The sequence below is a fragment of the Nymphalis io genome, chromosome 6, assembly GCF_905147045.1.
Source record: "Nymphalis io chromosome 6, ilAglIoxx1.1, whole genome shotgun sequence".
NCBI classification, from domain to species: domain Eukaryota; kingdom Metazoa; phylum Arthropoda; class Insecta; order Lepidoptera; family Nymphalidae; genus Nymphalis; species Nymphalis io.
Window position 1 is genome coordinate 5,142,674 of NC_065893.1, and position 24,400 is coordinate 5,167,073.

The window sequence follows — 24,400 nt, forward strand, 5'->3', positions numbered from 1 at the left end:
TTGATATATACACCTCAGATTACAATATGATAATCCGTGATGTTCATTAGTAATTTCAAAATAAATACGTACGTGATCAAAGTGAGGATTACATTCCGGAAAACGTACTAATACGTAACGTACACGTAATAATGTAAGCTCGTGAGGAAACTATATTATATGAAAAACCGGAGAAAGGCTGTACATTTCACATGGAATCAAAAAATAGCAACAACAATATATTCCAAATACAATAGTGTATTTTATATGAATATTAACGAGACCCATATATAATATAGAAGCACCGTAATACGTAACATTTTGTAAATTATTTGTTAATCGTGGGTAATAAAACCGAATGGAAGTAAGTAAGTACAAAATTTTACTTTTTCGGAAACATTTTTAAAAGTAATTTTGTAAGAACCTAAGTACGATTTAAGGTATAATTTTGGAATTACATAGTGAAATATATAGGTACTTAATAAAATTTTAATACAAAACTATAAAAATATCATTATTATTATTATTCGCAAATTTACAGTTTATCTCGTATATTTATATAGCTATATCTTATTGTTCTATAGATAGTATTGACTAGTGACTGAATTTGAAACAAACAAGTTTTGTTTGGCCGCTATAAGCAATGCTATCACAAAAACGGGGATTTTTGTGACTCACGTTTCGAGTACCTAGACTGTTCTTCCCCGTGTACGCTTCCGTCAGTTAAAACCTTGAAACTGTGATACCATTATATAACTCCCCGAAATATGGTAAATTCCTTTTTTTTTGTTAAAATAATATAATTTAATACATTTATACGTGACAATATTAAATTACTTTTTAAGCTAAAATAAAAAAAAACTTATAAAACCGTTATACGTTCTTGTTAATCGTCTAAAATTCGTCGCATGTACTTATTATTATTGATTGAAATCCTTTAAATTATGTGTTATAGATGAAAAAATAAATAATAACTATATTATTTATTACTTTGATTTTTACATAAACATCATTAAACATATTTTTAAATAGTTTCCAGAGGCGTTTTCGCCCGTGAATGAATAGGTGTGAAGTCCCTATGTCCTATTGTTCCTCTGACAAAGGGCTGTGCAAAATTTTATGATAATCGGTGGAGACGTTAAGACGTGATAGCGTAACATACAAACTCACTTTTGCATTTATTATATTAGTAGTAAGAATGAGAAAGAAGTTATTATGAAGTAATCTTAATTTTAAGGATAAATAAATATCAAGTCACTGTCTGTTTCTGTGTGTATTGCTGCTCACTTCTTCAAAGCCTAGCAACAGATTTTAATACGGTTTTTACTCACAGAAAGAGCGATAAACGAGGACGGTTTATGTATATATAAATTATTATAATTTTTATCTATTACAGATTAGTAAAATTATAACAGGTTAGGGGGATCGCTAGTTTTAGTCATTACAAATAAACCTTAATAATTCAATAAATTAACATCACAACAATTTATATTTTTTATGCAGTGAAAATTGTTTTATATAACATTTTAGTTACAGATTTGGTACAGCTTATTATAGTAACACTTTGCAACTGTCAGGCAAATAAGGCAATAGGAATTATCATGTTGTGTTGATATCGGACTATTAGCCATTGTGTTGTAATTGAAACTTAATCAATTTAAATTTAGTTATTTTTTAAGTAATTATTTGTAAACAAACGTATATAATTAATGTAATAAATAAATGTGATTTTCAAGATTAGTGCATTTAAATTTCGTCACACTGTAGATTGTGTTTATCCTCAAGTTGTCGTACAAGTTTCTGCAAAATGTCTACAAGTGAAGCCGATACTATGAGTGATTCAAATTTAGATTCTCCATTTTCTCAAACAGAATCGCCTTATAGTTCCCCGTCGCAACAAGTACCCCAACTGGCCAATAACATTTCGGAGTTATCATGTACAGACAAATTATACACGCACAATAGTAAGTAAAATATACAGTATGAACATGACCCCTTCTTTATCATCACTATCCTGTATTAAAATTACCAAAAAAATAATATATTATTATTAATAATATTATTATTGAAAAAAAAGAATTTTTTTTTTTAATTTTATTTAATTAGGCTTAGGCTAGAGTACAATCACACTTAAATACTCAAAAAAATTTATTAAACAATTTTTCTTATATCATTCTAAATTAATGGCATGCACATTTTGTGAGTATGCATTATTTTTAAAGATTAAATATTTAATGGTATTTGGTACATATACTTTGCTAAAATGATAATAAAAAAGATAAAAAAAGTACTATCTGTATTGTATTTATTCTTATACTAAATTGGATGCTAATCTATTTGTTATCACCTTTGATTGTCCTCAAGCTAACTGCATTTACTTTCTCCTCACACTTTAAAAAAATAAACAAAAAATGTTAAGAATAGTTTTAATATTTTATATATGCATAGAATAATAATTATTGTATCTAATTACATGTTTTATCAATATCATCTATATCATTAATAAAAAAAAAAATAATGACTCCTCTAAAACAGGCAAGTGTCCTGAACTGCGCATTGTGGAGCAACCACAGAACCACTTCAGATTTAGATACAAAAGTGAAATGATTGGTACACATGGCTGTCTCCTTGGCAAATCATCAAATAAGTTAAAAACTCACCCAACTGTCGAGGTAATAAAGCCTTTTTTTATATTTGTTTATTTGAATTATTTCACAGGATGAAAGTGATAGTAGGGCTTTCTGAAGGCCTGTCTGATTAGGTACCACCCACACAGCATATATTCTTTAGAATTATTATAATTCGTTATTATAATTCTTAGTATTTTTGTTTTAAGGATGAGTGAGTTAGTAATTACAGGCTCAAGGGACACAATGTCTTTGTTCCCAGATTGGTAAAACATTGATGTTGTAAGGCCTGGATAATATTTCTTACAGAGCCAATTTTTACATACTGATGGTAACTAGTAGTATGACCTTAAGAAAGTGGATGACCTTAAGAAGGTGAGTACCGACTGGATGCCTAAGGCAGAGGACAAGGAGCTTTGGCGCACCTTGGGAGAGGCCTATGTTCAGCAGTGGACTATGAATGGCTATTGATTGAAATAAACTAAATTGCCATATGGTTATGGTCAAAACACAAATTGAAAAAATAATGATCTTGTCAGTAGTAGTAACTCACTGAATCTCTTTTGTCTCATGTAGGAGAGTGTATACTTTTGTTTGGAACTTTCCTCTTATTTGACAAATTTATAATTTTCATTAATAGATTGGGCTATTAATATTAAGTATCATAAATTTTTACTAATTACTATAATTAAAACTAATAACTGAACAATGATTAGAAAGACGGAGGTGATAAATTAATAATGTTTAGGAAAACCGAGCAACATTTATACTTTTAATGGAATAAGGAATAGGTAAAAATAAATTATTTATAAAGAAATGGTAAAGGTTGTGTATCAAGTTTTTGTATGTGTATGTTATGTTGAGTGACTTTACATACTTTTAGGGTAAATATTAATAATCAAATTAATAATAAAATATTATATCAAATTAGAATTTTACAAATACATATCTGGAAAAAGTATGATAATAAAAAACAATTGAATGTTTACCTATAAGTAGGGCAACTTTTACCCTTAAACCTATTAATTTGTAAACTTTTAATTTGTATTTATTACTGTATGTCATGGTTTTAATCCTAAATAAATAAATAAATAAAACTTGAATAATACTAATACATAAAACTAACCGTGGCGGGATTGGTTGTAAGATGCTATCTATGCATTTATGCATGCACAGTATAGTAGTTTCCATCCGCGTTTTTGCCCGCGTGTGACGAGAAGGGGTTTGTTAAGTACCCTATGTCTTTATATATACATCCCTGACAGGGATATATATAAAATTTCATGATAATTAGTTGAGTAGATAAAATGTAAAAGCGAAACAAATAAACTCAAATTCGCAGTTGCAAGGATAACTTCAATAAATGAAATGAGCTATCTATTGTAAAAATATTTTTTTTAAACTACTAGATCATGATATAAACGCTTTTTAATAAATTAATAAATATACAAACTCAAATCTATACTCTATGATATTTGTTATATCATCAAAATTAATCAACAATAGTTATTGCTGAATTGTTGATCTTTTCTTTAAATAAATGTTGATTATTTAAATTGTTAATTATCATTTTAGTTACGAAATTTTACTGGGAAAGCTCTTTTAAGATGTCGATTGGCTCGGCATGACAAACCAGAAGAACATCCACATAAACTGCTGGAAGATGACCAGGATCGGGACGTAAGCAGTATTCTTCCAGAACATGGAAGTTACAGAGTCGCGTGAGTTGTTTATTTAAATACACTTCTATTAATTATGGACCTAACCAATAAACATGCATAGCAGTATGAAGAGGGAGAAGAAGGCCTTACCGATTTCGGCAGCGGCAGCTAATCTTAAGAGAGATGAACCAACTGCTCAGGGCATATTATAGTATACTAAGTGTAAACTCAAGAGCACTCTATTCCCTCGCTTTCATAATTCGATGGGATGACAATACGACACGACTGAAAGAGTTCTGGCGCAGATCGACGGCTTAACAGACACACAGAGTGACTTTCGCATTTATAGTTTATTGGGCACAAATCGAAAAATGTGACGAAAAACTTTTATAAAAAATGTTTAATAGATCTATATAAATCTTAACTGTTTTGACAGGTTCAGTGGTATGGGTATAATTCATACTGCTAAGAAAGATGTACCAGCGATGTTGTATAAAAAATATGCGACAGAATCTGCGCCAGATACGCCATATAATGAAAACAAGGTATGTTGGTAATATTTTTTAACACGGAATGTACTGCCTTCTGTTAGTCTAGGTGTTAGGATAACAAGCAATGTCTAGCACGTCCGGCTTTGATGTTTTATAAAATGTAATGTAATGTAACAGCCTGTGAATGTCCCACTGCTGGGCTAAAGGCCTCCTCTCCTCTTTTTGAGGAGAAGGTTTGGAGCTTATTCCACCACGCTGCTCCAATGCGGGTTGGTGGAATACACATGTGGCAGAATTTCAGTGAAATTAGACACATGCAGGTTTCCTCACGATGTTTTCCTTCACCGTAAAGCACGAGATGAATTATAATCACAAATTAAGCACATGAAAATTCAGTGGTGCTTGCCCGGGTTTGAACCCACGATCATCGGTTAAGATTCACATGTTCTTACCACTGGGCCATCTCGGCTTCAACCCCTAACATTGATGTTTTATTTTGTTCAAATAACAACTTTATCTGTAACATAATATTACAGATTCATTATGCTCTGAGGAATTATTCTCTCTAATTCCTGCTTCCCCCTTCCTTCTTAAGTCCACGCGAGCTGGTTCTCGATGTCACCGCCTAACTGTGACATCAATTCCATCGCGCACAAAGAAATTTGGCAACTCCTTTCTTTGTCGCACTACCAAAGAATGGAATTCCTTACCAGCTCACGTGTTCCCCTCCTCTTACAACCCGGGTTCCTTCAAACGAGGCGTGAAGAGGCATCTTGCGGGCCGGCAAGGCGGGGACGGCTAGTACAGAACATTCTTCCCGACTGTACTGGCCGTCGTCGCGTTTGGACTCTACTACCACTTACCATCAGGTGGAGTAGAGCCATTTGCCATCCCGGGGCATATAAAAAAAAAAAAAAAATTATACTTATGTTTGACATCATTCAACATAACTATTAATATTACACAATACACCTTATATTATTATATAACCTCATTTGGAAGCTTAATGGTTCCTTCACGTGTTTGGGACACAACAGGCAGTGTCCGTTGTGTCCCAAAAATAATTTTAATTGCTTTAATATTTTTTTTTTTTTTTCCTCCTAAGACTTGTAATTACGTCTTTTTTTATTTCTCTTTTGTTCACTTGTAAAACACCGATTCTCTTTATTCTATTTTTTATATGTATATAATTTTGTACAAATTATAAATAGTTTCGTTATAAATAGTTTCAATATATAGTTATATAATGTATAACAAAGATAACATTTTGTTTCACATCTATGAATTCCTGTTATGTTCTGAAAATTTTGATTTTATTCTAATCTATAATTGCGACAATGAAAACTGAGAAACTGTCTTGAATTCTAATTGACCCAACTGTACAATGTTTACATTAAGCTTATAATAATGTCAGCGTAACACCATAGAGCCTAATGTTTGTTAGTAAACCGAAAGTTTAATGGTATTATATTATCGTTGGTAAGTTGAGCGTCAGCAGAACACAATCAGTTCGTTGTTTACATTCATATACAGCAGCCGTGTACAATTACACAGTCATCGTGCTCAAAAGCGATAAATGTTTGTTACGAGCCGTGAAGTGCTACACACATAGGGACTAAATTTATGTCACGATGTTCTACAGTAAACACTGCGTTATGTTTTTATTTTTATTTATTATTTATTTCAGCTCCGCGTACGGTGTGAGAATGAAGCAAAGAATATCAACTTAAATATCGTCCGGCTCAAATTCAGCGCTCATGATTTGTTGACTGATAAAGAAATTTGTCCGCCGGTGTTTTCAGAACCCATTCATAACATGAGTAAGTTTTTAAGAAATTAATTTCCTAGTAATTATGATTACACTTAGTTTTCTATTGATTCGCAATTGTAGCTGAGATAGCTCGGTGGATGGAACACATAAATCTTAATCGATGATTGCCGGATGAAACAAGCACCACTGAATTACTATATAAAGTGATATATAATGTAACTCAAGCTATTCAAATAAAGAATTTGAATTAAATTGAATTTTCTTGAGCTTATTTTGTTCATTACACATCTCGTACTTGGCGGTAAGGAAAAACGTCGTAAGTAAACCTGCATAGGTCGAATTTAAATGTGCACACGTGTATCCACCAACCTGAAATGAGACAGCGTAGTGGAGTAAACTCCAAATTTTCTCAATAAGGGAGGACTTGAGCCCAACAGTAAGGGGACATTTAGTAGTTTGTTACTTTTGTATGTTTCATTTTAAAAGATTTCAATAATGATTACAAGCTTTTATACAACACATCTGGTAGTGTACTGGAAGTACACATAGTTATAAACATTACATGCATATGTGTATATATGGGTAAAAACTGGTAGAAATTTTGCTCACACTGGTACCGGTCACCCGGTAAGATAAAATGTAGTTTAATTATTTTTTTGCTTATGTGTGTATATAAAAATACTGTTCTCTCCTTATTACACTAATAAGATTTCCTTTATAACGATTGTTTAGAATGTTATTTTTATCATTATAGTATGATATTATGACATAGTATTATAGTATGATGATATATTTATACAGGATGACACTGATAATGTTTCGAAGGTTTTTGTTTGCAAAATATAATTATTCCTACGTCAGCGAATATTACAATTTAAATAATTTTACCAATCTATGTTTGTCAACAGTATTTATAATTAATTTGAAACAATTAATGATCTTAATAAAAAAGCACAGTAGTATGATTCTATAGAACTCACTTGCTTGCATTGCTCATACGTGAAATGTTGATTATGGTGATATGATATTTTGATCTGTGTATTCCTGAAATGTTATGATTATTACGGTCATTGTCGCATATCACTTTCTGACATCTTACGACCTTTTTCTGCGGTGAGTTTCGAGTTTGTTAATGTAGAATAGCTCTACAGTTCGGATGTAGATTTGTAAGCATTTCATTCGACACGTGCAGGTTTGCCGAAGATGTTTTCTGTTACAGCTGACTCATGAGAATAAGAACCCGCGACTTTGGACTTTAGGACCCGCTTAAGTTTACATCTACGTGTTTTATTTATTGTAATATTTGACATTTATTTTTCATTTAGAGAGCGCAGCCACGAATGATCTGAAAATATGTCGCATCAGTCGCTATTGCGGCCGACCAAAGGGCGGAGATGATGTTTTCATATTCGTGGAGAAAGTTAACAAAAGTAAGTTTTAAATTGACCTTATTACTTGTAATGTGGCTACTACAAAGTGAACACGTTTTCTAAATAAAATTAATGAATCTATTATTTTAGATCACATTTTATAATTTCAATTCACGGTCAACGTTATTTATTTGTATTTTGTACTTGTGTCATTGAAATAGGCCAAAGCCATAATTTTAAAATGTATACATGTTTTATACACTAATAAAACAAACGAAAAAATTATTCCGCAACAACACACGCGCGCATTGTTTTACATGAAATGTAGGTAACATTTCACTACATTGCGCTGTCGTGTGAAAGAGATAGGGTATTTAAATTAGTACGAAAAAGAAAGATAACTAGTGTTTGTCACTTATGGGTAATACGCAGAATAACAATTTAGAGCTTAATTTATACTGTGCTCTTTCTATATATAAACATATTAATTTGATAAATTGGGAGATGGTTATTTTACTATTGTAAAACGGTCTTAATTATTCAGTAACCTGATACAATTTATATCTTAATATAATTATGTTTGTCATCATGTTATTCAGTGATGCGATGTGAATTGAACAACGAGCGAATAAAAACACAAACTTACAAAGGGTTAATTTACTTTTATAATATTTTCAGAAAACATTAAGATCAGATTTTTCGAATTGGACGAAAACGGCGATCGCGTGTGGACCGCCGACGCGTCGTTCCCGCAGAGCGACGTGCATCACCAGTACGGCATCGTGTTCAAGTAACTACATTATATTATTACATTATTCAGAATTTATTGACACAACGATCCTCGAACGAACGAATCGAACTCAAACCTCTTCAATTATTCTCTTCACTTAAAAACTAAACTATAAAAATATATTAAGTGAATAATTTTACAACGTTGCTTGTAATTATTGACCAACCGGTCGTTGGCTGCGTCATTCAAAATTTAAACAACCAGCTGTCAACTTCGTTGCGCATGGTGCCATATTTTTTTTTCACGCAGTGGAAACCTTTAGAAAGGTACCCAGCTCCCATTAGGGGGGAAAAGGGTTATGTGGGATTCTTACCCTCTGAAACCACTGCGATAGCCCTCCTCGGCTCGGTTCGGGGAGGCTGCGGGATCGTGTTGATATAACGTATCCGTGGCCTCTCCCGTGCTTTGCTTTGCTCGTGGCTCGGCGGAGCTCTCCTCAGGGGGCGAAGGTAATCTCGCCCCCCCTCCCGCTCTCCTCAGGGGGCGCAGGTAATCTCGTCCCCCCGCACTCCTCGCTAGTGCATACGGTAGTGCGAGGCTATCCCGGCTGCCGTCCTCCTCGGGGCGGTCTGAAATAAGACACGCAAGACGCCCACCTCACGCATCCACGGCCCCAGGGTTCTATCCCTATCTTAATTAAGCCTCGGGCGTCGGGGCTGTGGGAGGGCCGAGCCGACGTCGACATCGTCTCCGCGAAGCTAGATCGGATCGGATTTTCCCGTTCCAGCTCCGCCACATGGTGCCATGTATCAACTGAACTCTTTACACATCAATTAAAAATATCATATTATCATTGTTGAAGAATCTTTATGATTCTCATAAGAATAACATTATTTTACTGATCGTGAGAACACAATTTCATAAAATATATATATAGAATTTTAATCTGGAATTCACGGAAGTGACGCTGTTGGAAAATAATGAAAGAATGATAATAATTAAATATAATAAAAATTCACGATTACAACCATCATCGAACGTAGCAAACATCCCACGAGATGAGTGATTTAAATTATTTTGTATTTATTTGTTATCATCTATCTCAATACAATTTATTACGGCTAGTGCTCGCCCATTGGACGTTATTCTACAATAATTATTATTGAAATTTTGAGGAAACCGTATATGACTTTGCATGTTAAAAACATATTTTTTTTCTACTCTTATTTTCTTCGCCGACATTCAAGATATAAATTTTTCACGTAACGAACCACAAACTGTTTAGAACTCAACCAATGATCGATTAAACGAATAAATTAGTATTATATATTTTTTAATAATTAACATAAAGATATTTTAAAATATAATTTATATTACTATATATTTTTATGTAACTAGTAATAAATAAATAAAATTCTAAAATTAACAAACAGTTAACATATGTTGAACTATTAGTGGCTTTAATAAATAATGTTTATAATGAATAAGAAAACGTAGCAAGAGGATCTTTGTATTAAATAAACAAAGATCATTTGTTATACAATCAACTGGTAAATAATATATTTAAAAAAATATTGTTTAATTAATAAAAAAATGTTGTACTAAACTAACAAAACCCAATTTAATTATTATTAAGTCAATTCTTTGACAAAGGAAGTATATTTGTCATAGAACAGTAGTTTGTATAAAGATGAAATTAATATTTATTTTTATTTGTATAATGGAAATTTATCATTTGTTTTTTTTTATTAAATGACAGAACCCCGGCTTACTCGGATCCGAAAATAACATCAGACGTGAAAGTCCTCGTCGAGTTGGTTAGACCGAGCGACGGGAGAACGAGTGAGCCCAGAGAGTTCACATACAAAGCGGAATCGATATACTGCCAAACAAAGAAGAGAAAGGCTAACTCTTCCTATTCTTCCTTTGATAGTATGACAGGTATATTTTAAAGATTATATTTACAAATTTATGGCAAAAAACTTATACAAAATTGTGACTTTATTTATTAAATAAATATTGTACTTACAGGTTCCATTAAAAGTTTCAATGAACTACCCATTACTATAGATTATATAAATGTGAGTATACCTTTTTTTTAAATGGTGGATATCGTCATTGTAAAATTATTACAATGAAGTTCAATTTATAACTTCTTTTCTCCAGCAAAGCGACAACTTGGTTACGCAAGACGAGATCATGAACGAAACTCCCGCCTTCACTATCAAAGTGAGTCGTTTTATGTAAAGCTTAGTTTAAGAACATATCGGGCGCCCAGCCCGATATGTTCTTAAACGTTACAAACCAAACAGCTAAAAAATCTGATAATGACATCCCTCGAAGTCGAACATCATCGTATCGATTCGATTCGTATATGGCGGGTCGTACGGCAACGGTTGAGAATCTCTTATTGGATTCCGAGAATTCAAAACTGTAATATTTGGGCCCACCTACTGAGTTGAAAAAAAAAATAGAATGCGATCGCGGACGCGGGCGCACAATCTTAGTGTTAGGAACGGCCGAGGCTAACGTGTGCGCGCGCAGGTGCCGGCGGGCGCGCACGCGGGCGCCAGCTCGTCGGAGCTGATGGCGGACGCCATCTGGAGCCACAGCGTGAGCGCGGGCGCCGACCCGGCCGGCTCAGCCTTCGCGCCGCTGCTGGGCGCGCCCGCCGTGGCCGGCCCGCCCGTGCTCAGCCTGCACTCGTCGGAGATGGAGCGCATCCTCGAGCCCGCGCCCGACGAGCGCCGCCGCTTCCTCGACGCCGACCTCGCCGGTCAGTCCATAGCTATACTGCCGCAGGTGGTAGACCTCCTCCGACTTTTTGTTATGCCATCTTTATACTTTGTACATATTGCTGGGTTCTATTTTTAAATGATCGGTGAGTCAGTCCAGTAGCAGGCACTAGAGAAGCGACATCTGATTACGGTGTAAGGAGCAGTCTATGTTTCTTCTAGGTTCTGTAACAAACATTGACTATTTCATCGACACGAGTACGGGCTGGCAGCTGTCGTCTGTTTTCCTGCGACAAATTAAAAAACTTGAAAAGAAACGTGTGGCACTATAAGCACCTATTACTGTTATACGATATTATTACCGTTATAAGACTGCAGTTAAGTGACATACTACTCTGTGGTTCACTCGCTGTTATAAATTTAATGTGCTTTTCAATTTATTTATTTATAGTGATAAAACTTTATTTTCAGAATATTTCCAGTATTACGATGGTACCGACATAAGCGGGGTAAATATTTTTGTTTTTTATATCATTTATAACACATTAATAAGTTATTATTACTGCTTAAAAAAGTCTACTTTAAGATATTAATTATACGTTTTGCAATTAAAAACAAATACCTTTATAATTCCTTAACTTTAGGTTAATTTTTTTTAGTATATGTCATTTCCGCTATGTTTTTTCAGCTAAGTACAATGGACTTCATTAAGTCGGGAATGCTGGTCGCTGATTCAGGAAGAATCACAGTACGTTTTGTTTTATATCACTTTTATATGATAATAAACATGTCTCCTTGATCTAGAGGCCGCAGTAGGCCGCAAGTTCCGAGGTCGTGGGTTCAAATCCCAGGTGGGGCAATAAAAAGTTATTGGGTTTTTCTGTCGAAGGTTTTCCCCTGTAGCCCGGATTCTGATAAATGGTAGTTTGTACACGGGAGTGTACACACTTGCCTCGGAAACCATGTCAAGCAGATATTCTACCGCAAAACAACAGTACTTTTTATTGTTGTGTTCCGGTTTGAAGGGTGGGTGAGCCGGTGTAATTACAGGCACAAGGGACATAACATCTTAGTTCTCAAGGTTGGTGGCGCATTGGCGATGTACGCGATGGTTAACATTTCTTACAATGCCAATGTCTATGTGCGTTGGTGACCACTTACCATCAGGTGGCCCATATGCTCGTCCGCCAACCTATAATATAAAAATAACAAAATAAATCCTCCGTCTAAACTCTTTCCAATCGTGTCAGATTGTCGTCCCATAGGGTTATAAGAGATAGGGAATAGAGAGTGCATCTGTGTTTGCGCACATACTTGTGCACGTATGTCCTGCGTAGTTGGCTAATCTTGAGATTGGTCGGAGTGACCAAAATCAGTCAGGACATCATATGCTAATAATAAAAACGAGTTGCATTAGCCGATTCCAATGGCAGCAAAGATAAATAAACTAATGATATGAATTGTTATGTGGTACTCATAATGGATTCGTGAGAGAGTGGCGTTAAATCTCGGCTAAGTTGCTATCAAATCAAACCAAAGCAAAATATTTTATTCAACATTGAAGCTATACACTTACTTATTGATTGTCAAACTAGAAACTACCACCGTCAAATATATTCATTGATTGTATAATAACCTATATATTCTCATAATTGATCTAAAAATGAAATTAAAGTGGATATAAGTAGTTAAATAGAATAATGATGTATTATAAATAAAGATACAATAATCGAGAACTTTTTGTAGTTCATAATATAGCAAATCGCATGGAATATGTAAATCATTGTTTGTTTATCGTTACTCCTTTTTCCATTGGAATGTAGAATGAGTGAGGCTATTGCAATTATTTGTACTTTCTGAGTATAATCTTTTTTGTTTAATATTTGTTTTTCTTACGGATAATAATTAGATTTGTCATTAAAAATTGTCCTTATAAAAAGGTTCCGCAAGTTTCGAAGCCGAATTACTTAGCTTACTCGTAACGCTAAAAAGGTCGGGTAACAAGTTACAATAATAGGATGTGAGTTAATGGCGTATTAATCGTGTATGTTTTTTATGAATTTATACTTGTAAAAAAATAATAAGATTTTTTTTTGTAGAACATTAAGACAGAGGAAAATAATGTCGGTACCGTCAAAGAGGAAAATTCTAAAAATATTAAAAAGAAAACCAATATTGAATATTCAGCATTTTACAAAGCAGAAGATGGAGTTGAAGTTAAAAAAGTAAGTGAATTGTGATTTATGGCGAATGCATATTTTCCACAGTTTTTAATTTTAGTAGTAGATGATGTTTCAAGCACAAGTCTATATTTTATTCATCACTAAGTTCATGCTTAATAATCTATGATAAGAAAACACAAAGTATTTTGCTAAGCTAAGAATTTATAATATAGTAGTGAATTAACTAGCTATATATAGCATACCATAGTGGGCGGCTTGCCCCGTCGCTTTTCGGGCTAATTTCCTTTTTTTTTTTTTAATTCAATTAATTATAAAACAACTTTACATCACATTACTAATCAATAACTACATGATGATACAACACATTATCAAGAACTATATTTATCAGGTTATCAGATATAATCATCAAGCAGTTTTATAAAAAGACAAAACACTGAGCGACCTCACAAATCACTTTGTTTCATGTTTGTTCAAGACTGAGACCTGAGCCTACCCTGCTTTGGACACTATCCAATTCAAACTCAGAACTGTTCGCATTCTAAAACAATTCGTCGTAACAACTAATATACATATGTACAATACCATTTTACTTCAATCGTTTACATCTTACTATACTTTACAGATGCTTCATGACTCTCTTCTTTACTGATTTTAAATTCATCTTCTTTCAAAACTCACGTCCACCGTCCTTTATCGTATTTGAAAGTTTGAAATAACTTTCGAAAACCTTTAAACTTTCCCTATTTATCTATTCTTTTCTATTTTCAATCATCATAGAACATATTTATTTAGATAACCAGATTTGTTTACCAAAGATATTTAAAATACATTTAGGCTATTGAATAGTAGAAGTCTGTCAATTTGTCAATCGTAAATAAAAAATTAAATATAAATGTGAAGTTTGTCAGACTACTTCTTATATAATTTATAATTAAGTGTTGTTAATTGTTGATTTGGTTCGTGCCATATGTAATGCTAATATATATTTATAAACCTTTAAATATTCACAAATATTCTTGAAAAAAAATCTTTAAAAATATAGAATATAAAATATTTTAAAGGTTACCAGAAGGTAACGAATAAATCGTCTAAGTCGTAAAGCAAAGGCGGTTTTAAATATATATTTATTTTAATATATAAATAAGTAACATTTATCAAAGTCATTCTTCTTTTTTTATTTGCAAAGCCAGTCTTGTCACACTTCTCATATATTTGACTTAAATACGCATGTAAAATGTGAGTATAGAATCGCAGATGCGCCGTTGTTCTACGATTACGATGACCAAAGAGTGAATTCAAAACATTCTCAATTATATCATTAGGTAACATTTGTATTTTACTCTCGAAAAAATTGTAATAGAAGATTTTCTTAATGATATTTAAAGTAAAAATGTAAAAAAAAAACGATATTTAAAAATCTTACTTGCATTATTTTACGTGTTTCTTGAATCAACCCTGATATTAAATATATTTTTTAGTTATAATCCAACAAAACTTTATTTTGAAATTATCTATGAAAATGTTATTCTGAGATATGTGATTATATTGTTATATTTTTTTTAATAAAGAATGTTTATTTTTCTTGTTACATCTTCATCTCAGATGCCCCTTAGTCTCTCATTCCTTTCTTATTTAAAACTAAGGATTGATAAGAGTAAATTTTTTACGTAACCAATAAATAAGATTGTTTTTTTTTTATTTTTTTTTTTAATATATGAATTTAATATGAAATGTCTAACATTTAATAATATGTATTTACCTATTTGACATCAGTTGGAATTAAAGACATTTAAATATTTTTTGTTGTAATTATTATTTAACAAATACAACATTGATTCATGTTTTTTAAAACTTTCCAAAATTACAAATAAATGATTATATAGAATTATATCAAATCATAAATTTTCGGTAAAAAAATATTCGCAAAATGCTAAACTGTATGCAAATTCGTATTTTTATCTGTCATCATCTAGTTTTGCGACTTACCGATAGGTAATGTATACTTTTCCTTATACTTTGCCTTTTAAAAAAGTTTTCCTGTAACTACAGAGATTAAGGTAGAGACCCACCTCCCATCCTGTATAGGTAAGATATTTTACCATAATCATATTCATTAACATTGCCGTCACAATTATTGAACTATTATAAGTTACAATTTAACTTTCAAAACAAACTGTGATTTTTATAAATCAATTATATTTTCAGCTCGTCAAAGAATTATGCGAGATGATCAGAAATAAAACGGGCCACAAGAAACAAATGGTTAGAAATAAACTGGAGCGACTCTTTGAAATGCGATTGAGTAATGGAGATACGTAAGTAACCATTACGTAATATTGACTGTATTGATTTTCACATGCTTCAATTTTATTATTTTAATTCGTGACAGGCAATCGGGCGGAATAGGTTGTGCTAATTTAGTAATAAAAAGCTCCTGTAGCTGCGAATCATTTTTTACCAATACGGGGATCCTGAAAAATAAAACTAAGTTCATATGAAGTAATTTTATGTGATGGTATTTTTAACAATCACAATGTCAAACGTTCTTACATCGACAATGCGCGGCCAAGCATATATTTTATTTATATTTATTAGATTATCCAAGAAAGGTTTATTGCCTAGTATGGAAGTCAGTATAATAATTTTGTATATCATTAATAAATAATTAGCCTGCCACAAAGCTATGTACCTAGTCTTATATTATAATTGTTTTTATTTATTTTTTTACTTACTTACTTTCACAATAAATTATTATTATTGTTATACAAGATGCATACCTCGTGTGCTTTTAGACAATCCAAAGTTTTATGAGGGTAATTAGTAGCATCCAAACGGTCGAAGTAACAACTCTATGTTAAATCTTTTCACTAGCTTAGTTAATTAGAATTACCAGCGCCGATTACTGATAATTGATAAAATTGAGTATGTACGTGATAAAATGTTTTTTAGGTTCTTACATATGACACTATGCAGCAATCAGCCTAGTCTAGAATATATCGTAAAACTCATACATAGTATGAAAATGACGAAACTGTTGAATTTGAAAAACGATCAGATGCAAACCATCCTTCATCTCGCTGTCATAAACGATCTACCAAGATTGGTTACATTCCTCGTGTCAAAAGGTATGTTTGTTCGAAACTTTACAATATCCTTTTCGAAGTCATTTTAAATGTATAAAAATGTTCAAATGCTTATCTTGTTTATCAAAAATAATTAATTTAATTGATTCCAGGCTGCAATCCAATGGAGGAAGATGGCGATGGGAACAATGCCATCCACTATGCTGTTATATATCAATCATGTATTGAACCTCTTTTGGACGCTATCAAAACCTACTCCGTCCCCTGTGATATAAACGCCTATAACAACGGTAATGACGAACGTATATTTAATCTATTCATATTTTTGGTTATGAATCTATTGATATCCGATTAAATCAAATTCTCTTCAAAATATTTCCCCTGCGATACAATAAGGTACTTACCAATTCGAGTCGATGCCGAGCCTAATTTCGTCCCAGCGATCAATACAGCGATCGTATCGACTCTCATCACGTATTATATTTTATCATTATGCCGAGATGTGGGAACGGGGACAGCGATGCTAACGAGGTGGTGGGGTGCGCGCAGAGAAGCAGACGGCGCTGCACCTGGCGACCATCTACCGCTGCGCGGACAGCGTGCGCGCGCTGCGGCGGCGCGGCGCCAGCGCGCTCGCGCGCGACGCGGCCGGGCGCGCGCCGCTGCACCTCGCGGCCGCCGCCGCCTGGCGCCGCGGCGCGCGCGACCTGCTGCAGCCGCTCGGCCCGCGCCACGCCCTCCCCGCCGACCGCGTACGTCTCTCGTGTCTTATGTTAATGGGTTCCGAAATTAACGATACTCGGAATCGAAGATGTGGGTCGTTTAAAGCATAGATTTTTATTAAGGTTAACTTTTGTTCCGATAACGTTTTCAAATTTACAGGCTGTGCCACATTTTTAACGAAAACCCCAAATAAGTCTAGCTTTATACAGTTTAAGCATTAGAAATTGTTTTATTTCCAATTTAACTAAAAATCTAGATGATTTTATTTATCTCACCGCTCATCGTCAGTCAACGCTAAAAATACATAGTAACACTACCACAACAAGTAATTTTAAAAAGTGGCGTTACTTGTTACATTTCTAAAGTGGACAACATCGCCCGCCCGTGAGGTGTTTTAGGTACAACGTGTATGCAAAGTCTCAAGATCAGTTGAGTAGCTAAGACATGAACACTTAACAAATGAAAAAACTAACGTTCTCATTTATAATGTTAGTAAAGATTACACTGTTGGCTTTAAATAAATCTAGCTTGTACTTTTCTACACAAGACTCAATTTATTCTGATCCTTCTGAGCAAGTTCCCTAAACTTGACTTAACTTCAAATTTAAATCAGTGAATAAAAGCAAGGTTGAGACATACGCTAGCGGCCAGGATAGTAAAGAATATTTACCTTGACATAAACAGAGGACAACAATTGTAATTAACGTATTGTTTTCTTATCTTAGAGTTACGTTGACATGGTAGATGGAAACGGCTACACGCCTCTTCAAATTATATGTGATGGAGAAATGAAAGAAAATACGCTTGAAATAGCAAAGCATCTTTTGGAAAACAAAGTAAGCGTGATCTTATCAAAATTTGATTATGTATTAAAGTTTATGCATAAGCTTAACTTTCAATTATATTTAATAATTATAATACAAGGAACTAGTTTATAATTATATTTGACACCTAATCAATAACAAAGTAATGATAAGTAAATAAGGTTTTATATATATTTAATAATCGATGTTGATGTTATTTTGGCTTACTTTCGATCAAAGGTATTTTATTATTCTTTCACAATTTTATGTAAGGCGGATCCGACGAAACACGAAGAGTACAACCAACCAGCGTGGAAACTAGCTCGCGATAAACCAGCGTTGCTACAACTACTACAGGCTTACATGGACCCACGAATCGTTATTGAGGACGATATCAAATCGGAGCCTGAGGACGAGTTTGAGTCAGCGGACGAAGACGTTAGTATATATTGTCTAGATGTACTGTCTACTTGTCACCCACTCACACGCAGACAAAAACACTCACGGGTGCAGGGACAGAAAGGAATTTGGACCTTCAACAGTCAGGCCCCAAATCTCCTTTAGACGCGTAACATTTTGAGTATAATAATGGACGACCGCCGTGTAAGCAGGAGGCCGAGCCGGCGCTGGCGGAGTTGCCGCAGTTCGTGGACGAGCTGGCGGCGGCGCTGGAGCGCGACGCGGCGTGGCGCGAGCTGGCGCGCAGACTGGCGCGGGACGCGCTCTCGGCGCGACACCTGCTGCTGCAACTCAAGGTATTTGTTGACGTCCATTCTCTTCTTAAACACAACAACACGATAAATGGGTACCACTTTTTCATTACTGTACTCTGTCCACTTGGTTATTCACTTTTTGACAGATAGAACAAGTGTAGGTTTCTATGTGTTAATTGTGTTTATAATATGTAACAGCTTATTTTATATTACGAAACAAACCTTCAAGAAAAGGCCGACAACGCATCTGTGCATCAGCCCTCCGGTTGCAGGTTGCATTCCATGGGCAATGATGATTGGCTTATTTTCAAAATATGTAAAATATTATAGAAATATAGGATTGTTTAATCTATATATGTCATTGAAATTTCAGTTGATTCAAGGTACGAGTATGTACTAATTTACCTAAGTATATAAATAATTATTTTCGATTTATTCATTTGATTATATTTTTTCCATTATTCTCGAATTCAAAATAGAAATCGACCGCGCTCGAGAATGACACTTTTTGCAAGTTGATGATCTACCTTGCGTAACCCTCAAATAGTCAGATTATGCAAATGCACACTTTTCAGCATGTACAATTAAATAAGAATAAGGCAGTTTACATCTTTTTCTTATGACGCAATTTAAAGATAACTTTTACTTAATCTGTAAAGCTAACGGGGCGAAACCATCTACACTTGCATTTTAAGGTTTTTTTTTCCGCGAATGTAGAGGCGGAAATAGCAGATACTTTTTAAGGCAGATCTCAAAAAGTAAATAACCAAATGGACAAGGTATAGTGAGAATTAAAATAATTCATATTTTGTATATGATTTTTCAGGATAGTGATATTATCACTACCAAATCTTTAGCTCATCTACTAGAGGACATGGGCGAAGTTGAAGCAGCCTCCATAGTAAAAAGATATGTATATTATTGAAATTGAATTGCTAATTGGACAAATGATATTTATAACTCCATAGTTTGAAGTTAATTTATGTATAATAATTCATTTAATTAAATCTATGACACTAATAGTTATTACATAATTATTACTGACTTTAAAACATTTTTCTCTTGTGATTTAAATTTTAAGAAGTGTTTTTTTATCAATAAGTTGATGTTTAGAAAAAAGAAACACTTTTGTATTGTTTAATACCACATGTAAAAAATTTATGTTATTAAATGTTACTATATTTTGTAAATACAATGTAGTCCATATATTGGATTGCCATTAATTTTATCATATTAATATTTTTTTTAGGAAATTCGGTATAGAATAAGGTAATGTAGTTTTCAAAATGGATTTATATATTTTTAATAATACAATGACTGTCTTGTTGAAATGTATTTTAAGAATAATGATTAAAAGGTTAATAATTCTTTTTTGTTTTTGTTATTCTATGTCTTGTTTATATAGAAATGGAGTATAAAACGAAAGGGAAGAAAATAAAAGATAAATTATCGAGAAGAGTTTATTGATATAGGTAGTTTTTATTACTATAAATTTTAAGCAGTTTCCTAGTTTGCTTGGTTAAAACTGTACCAGGCCCACAATTTATACTGTATTGCCAATTCGAAAATCCTTTCTATTTGGTCTACATCAGCTAGCTCAATCTATTTCGTATATATCGAATCCAATAATATTATTAGCAAAAACCTGTCAATTACACACTACATTATGCTATTTTAAACCAATCCCTACATTAAAAAAGAAAATCACAGTGACAATAAGCTGTAAATATTTTAAAACTCGAACATTACCATAATACATTCAGATCGAGACCTAAAACCGCGATCATAAATCGAGCACTATATGTTTTGTAATTATAATAAGAGGGGTGATAATATATAATGTATATAAATAACAATATGAGTAACTGCAATTCTTTAAGATAGTAAACTTAGTAAAGGGATTAATCGATGCTATATCGGGATACAGTTTTGCAAAAAATACGCAGAATAAGCTATCAATATGAAATCGGCTAGCCCGTAGCGCACTGCACACGGTTGACGCCGGGGTGCTCATCGTCCTCCTCGTACGCATGCGCCTGGTTCGAGCGGCGCCGTCGGGACTCTTGCTCCGGATCCAGGTCCATCAACATGCACTCTTCTGCCAACTCGGGAATTTCCACCTGTACATTTGATTTCGTATACTATTTTCCCTATAACTTAGTGATTATAAAAAAATAAAAAATAAAAATAGTGTTCAATTTAGTGTTTTTTAAACTTTTACTACTCAATAATTATTTGTAGCGGCAGAAAAAAACAATATAATTTATAACAAATTATTTCTCAAAACTACAAGAAAGAAGCTACTATAATGAATAGCAAAAATATATAATTTATACATTCATAAATCTTTTCAATCATTTTGGTATTGGGTAATTATTAAATTCTTTTACTTTACTTAGCACACATCATTCTTTTTCAGATGATACACCAGTGTACTCTTACAAAAGATTGATTGACAACTTGCTTAGTGCATTTCGTCTTTCGCAGTAATTTTGATTAAAATTTACTTAAAACTTACAGTAAGTTAACATTGTATGGTTCATTTCAAAAGACCCTATCACATTTAAATTGGATATAAAATAATACAATGGTTTCGGTGACATCGAAATCTCCTCCTATGAAACATTACGTGGCGAAGTTCGCCATGCAGAGGGATAGTAAAGAACTATTACTTTACTTAAATAAAAAGTTATAGTAATTTCTTACCCTTGGTCGAGGTGGGAGACTGTTTTCCAAAACTGGAATGACTCCTTGTGGAATGCTATTAGGGAAATTGACTAAAAATTGTATTATAAGTTGTCCTTTGTCGAATGGATTTTTATACATCGGCATACCTGAAAAAATAAAAAAGTGATGTACTATAACAATCATATTTGGTATCAATGTAAGTGGTACTGACATTTTGTACATGAAGTAGTTTGAATAGAAATTATATTATTTACTTGATCCTTAAAATTTCATTGAATTATAATGAAAAAACAATAACTTAACCATATAAAAAATGGGAAACTAGAAATAATAATAACCTTCATTCATAACACATTTTACTTCACCATGCTTCGTCACTTCTCCAGGTAATACTGTTATGACAATATCTCTATCATCCAAAGTTCTAATCACTTTCTGGAAGCCACACAAAGATTCAACTAGCTCAATATTAATTCTAACTATTAAATCATTCCCAGATCTTTTGAACACCTGAAACAAATATATTTTTTATTATCCTGGAAACTTGAAATTTGTATTTAATATTTTAATAAGGACAACTTTCTTTTAAAATTTACTTTATTGTAAATGTGATGTTAAAATAATAATTTGTGAAGCCATTACATACTATTAATATATTGCACTACATAAAAAAAAATTGTGCCCAATTGTAATCCAATAACTGTAGCCATTTAGGCTAAATTTCTTATATCATCAATTAGCTTTGTGAGTAAAAAATGTGTATTCTTACATCATGCTCCTTCTCATCTAAAACAATAATAAGATCTCCCGCCTCCAACTCAGGTTCTTGATCCCCTTCCCCACTGAATACTATCTTCTGACCATCAGTCATTCCCTTATCAACATGAACTTCAAGAATCTTTCTCTCACGAACTGTTTTGCGTCCCTAAAAACAAAATTTATTATTTTTTTTTAATTGAAATGTCTGCCAACTAGAATTTATTTGATTACTGGTAAATTTGCAATAATACCAATAACATATACACTTACTTGGCAAACTTTACAGCGATCTTTAGGGTCAATTTTTTCTCTTTGACCTCTGCAATCTGTGCACATGGTCTGTATCTGCTGGATCATACCAGGTCCAAGTTGTTGTATTTGTAACTGCATACCTGTACCTCCACAAGTTGGACAAACTTGTACTGCTCCCTATAAAATGTTGTATATTAGATTGATTTGGATTTTTTTTTAATTTACTAGACAAAATATTTACTGTAATTGTTTTTAATTTATGAAACTTTATACATGAACAAAGAATCATTTCAAACCTTTTTTCCACCTCTGCCTTCACATTTGTCACAAATAACACTCTTCTGTAAAGCAAGCTTACGAACTGCTCCTTTGTAAAGCTCTTCCAGAGTAACGGATAACTGATGTATAACATCTTTACCCTTCCTCTCACGTCCACGTCGTCGTCCACCACTGAAGCCTCCACCAAAGAACATGTCAAACAAGTCCATGGGTGAGGAGAAACCACTTCCTCCACCTCCACCTTCCTTCAAAGCTTGTTCACCACCTTAACAAATATTGAATCGTAAGTTTTATATATTTAATAGAACTATTTTTATGATTACAGAAATAAATAGAAATACTTAAAAGTTTACCTTGATCATAGACTTTTCTTTTATCAGGATTTGAGAGAACTTCATAAGCTTGTGAAATTTGCTTGAACCGTTCACCCTCATTCGGGTTCTTGTCAGGGTGGTACTTAAGAGCTAATTTCCTATATGCCTTTTTTAATTCATCTGATGTACAATTGGGTTTCACTCCAAGTATGTCATAGTATGTTGTTTCTTTGACCATTTTGATGCCTACACAAAAATAAAAATAATTATAACTGTGATATAATAGTATTTCAACAATTATTTTGGCTACCACTTTTTTTTACAATGTGTATGTAACACATGGATGTTATTTTAGCAGCAATGAAACATATATAAAACATTTTTATAAAATACAAAGATGTTAAAATATAGTGTATTGATTAATTTAATTTTGCAAATGTATTTCAAGCATAAAATTAAAAGTATGATAATGAACGTATAACACTACCATACTATAGTAAGTGTGATATAATTTTAAAAAGAATATTTCATGTCGTGTAATTTTTTATAAATGGTTTCAAAAAAATTAAAGAAGTTAAAATTGTAAAATGACATTTTATCTTTCGTTTTATCGGATAATTGAAACGTATTTAACATATAAAATTCACAATTAATAATTACTAGACAAGAATTATGATGATGAAGCAAAAAATATAAATTTAGTATAAAGGTTAAATTTAATGCAATTAAAACTTTGTTAGAACAGGTAAGACTATTGTTGAATGCATCATTCTTATATAGGCCATTTGTCAAAAAGAATCAAATATCTATAACACCTCACCTTTTTGCAATTTGATTTAATAAAACTGTACAATATAATGCACGTTTATCAGCAACGCTTGATTTTGCAAATTACGCACGCGAGTCAGAGAACAACTTCACAAAAACCGAATGACGTTTATTAGCAGCTTAATAGAGGCAGCGAGAACCTTCGAACTTATTCACTTCTGTAGATTATTCGATCGCTAAAAACGTGTTCGTTCGAGAAATTTCCAAGTAGGTATATATTTATTGTAGCTAGTGTTGCCACGATTTGAGTTTTTATTTTCCTCATAATTATGTTCCCAAATATTTGGTTAAATGTTAATATTATACAGTAAAAAAATATAATATAATTATCCATACACAAATAAATCCATTTAAAATACCAATATATGTTATAATTATTATGAAATTTAGATTGGATAACATACTTGGATA

The 24,400-nt window shown here is 32.9% G+C and overlaps 2 protein-coding genes across 3 annotated transcripts; one reads left to right on the top strand and one right to left on the bottom strand.

The window, feature by feature from the left end:
• The first annotated feature begins 1,573 nt into the window (after positions 1-1,573).
• On the top strand, positions 1,574-20,166 carry LOC126769263 (nuclear factor NF-kappa-B p110 subunit). 2 transcript variants are annotated; one of them, XM_050487934.1, is made up of 22 exons: positions 1,574-1,943; positions 2,515-2,651; positions 4,182-4,327; positions 4,704-4,812; positions 6,446-6,578; positions 7,855-7,959; positions 8,578-8,689; positions 10,389-10,561; positions 10,661-10,710; positions 10,796-10,858; positions 11,174-11,405; positions 11,836-11,873; positions 12,053-12,112; positions 13,464-13,589; positions 15,753-15,862; positions 16,497-16,672; positions 16,783-16,920; positions 17,180-17,382; positions 18,079-18,189; positions 18,430-18,594; positions 18,768-18,911; positions 19,696-20,166. In XM_050487934.1, exons 1-22 carry the CDS (start codon positions 1,787-1,789, stop codon positions 19,792-19,794), a joined length of 2,787 nt encoding a protein of 928 aa, XP_050343891.1. In that variant the 5' UTR covers positions 1,574-1,786; the 3' UTR covers positions 19,795-20,166. The 2 variants fall into 2 exon arrangements, with proteins under 2 accessions (XP_050343891.1, XP_050343889.1); XM_050487932.1 differs by having other exon boundaries at positions 1,575-1,943; positions 10,389-10,570; positions 19,696-20,165.
• A 149-nt stretch (positions 20,167-20,315) lies between these two features.
• Positions 20,316-24,195, bottom strand: LOC126769279 (dnaJ homolog subfamily A member 1). Its single transcript, XM_050487960.1, has 8 exons — positions 23,982-24,195; positions 23,201-23,407; positions 22,865-23,112; positions 22,587-22,745; positions 22,327-22,482; positions 21,896-22,067; positions 21,576-21,703; positions 20,316-20,989 (listed from the first exon to the last, which is right to left on the bottom strand). Exons 2-8 carry the CDS (start codon positions 23,397-23,399, stop codon positions 20,840-20,842), a joined length of 1,212 nt encoding a protein of 403 aa, XP_050343917.1. The 5' UTR covers positions 23,400-23,407; positions 23,982-24,195; the 3' UTR covers positions 20,316-20,839.
• Positions 24,196-24,400: the final 205 nt, after the last annotated feature.

Coding starts and splice junctions, on each gene's coding strand:
- LOC126769263 (XM_050487932.1), top strand. CDS start 1,787: ATGTCTACAAGTGAAGCCGATACTATGAGTGATTCAAATTTAGATTCT. Junction 10,571..10,660: donor TTCCTTTGATAGTATGACAG/GTATATTTTAAA, acceptor TTGTACTTACAG/GTTCCATTAAAAGTTTCAAT. Junction 18,190..18,429: donor AGCATCTTTTGGAAAACAAA/GTAAGCGTGATC, acceptor ATTTTATGTAAG/GCGGATCCGACGAAACACGA.
- LOC126769279 (XM_050487960.1), bottom strand. CDS start 23,399: ATGGTCAAAGAAACAACATACTATGACATACTTGGAGTGAAACCCAAT. Junction 23,113..23,200: donor AAGAAAAGTCTATGATCAAG/GTAAACTTTTAA, acceptor ATATTTGTTAAG/GTGGTGAACAAGCTTTGAAG. Junction 22,068..22,326: donor TAGATGAGAAGGAGCATGAT/GTAAGAATACAC, acceptor TATTTGTTTCAG/GTGTTCAAAAGATCTGGGAA.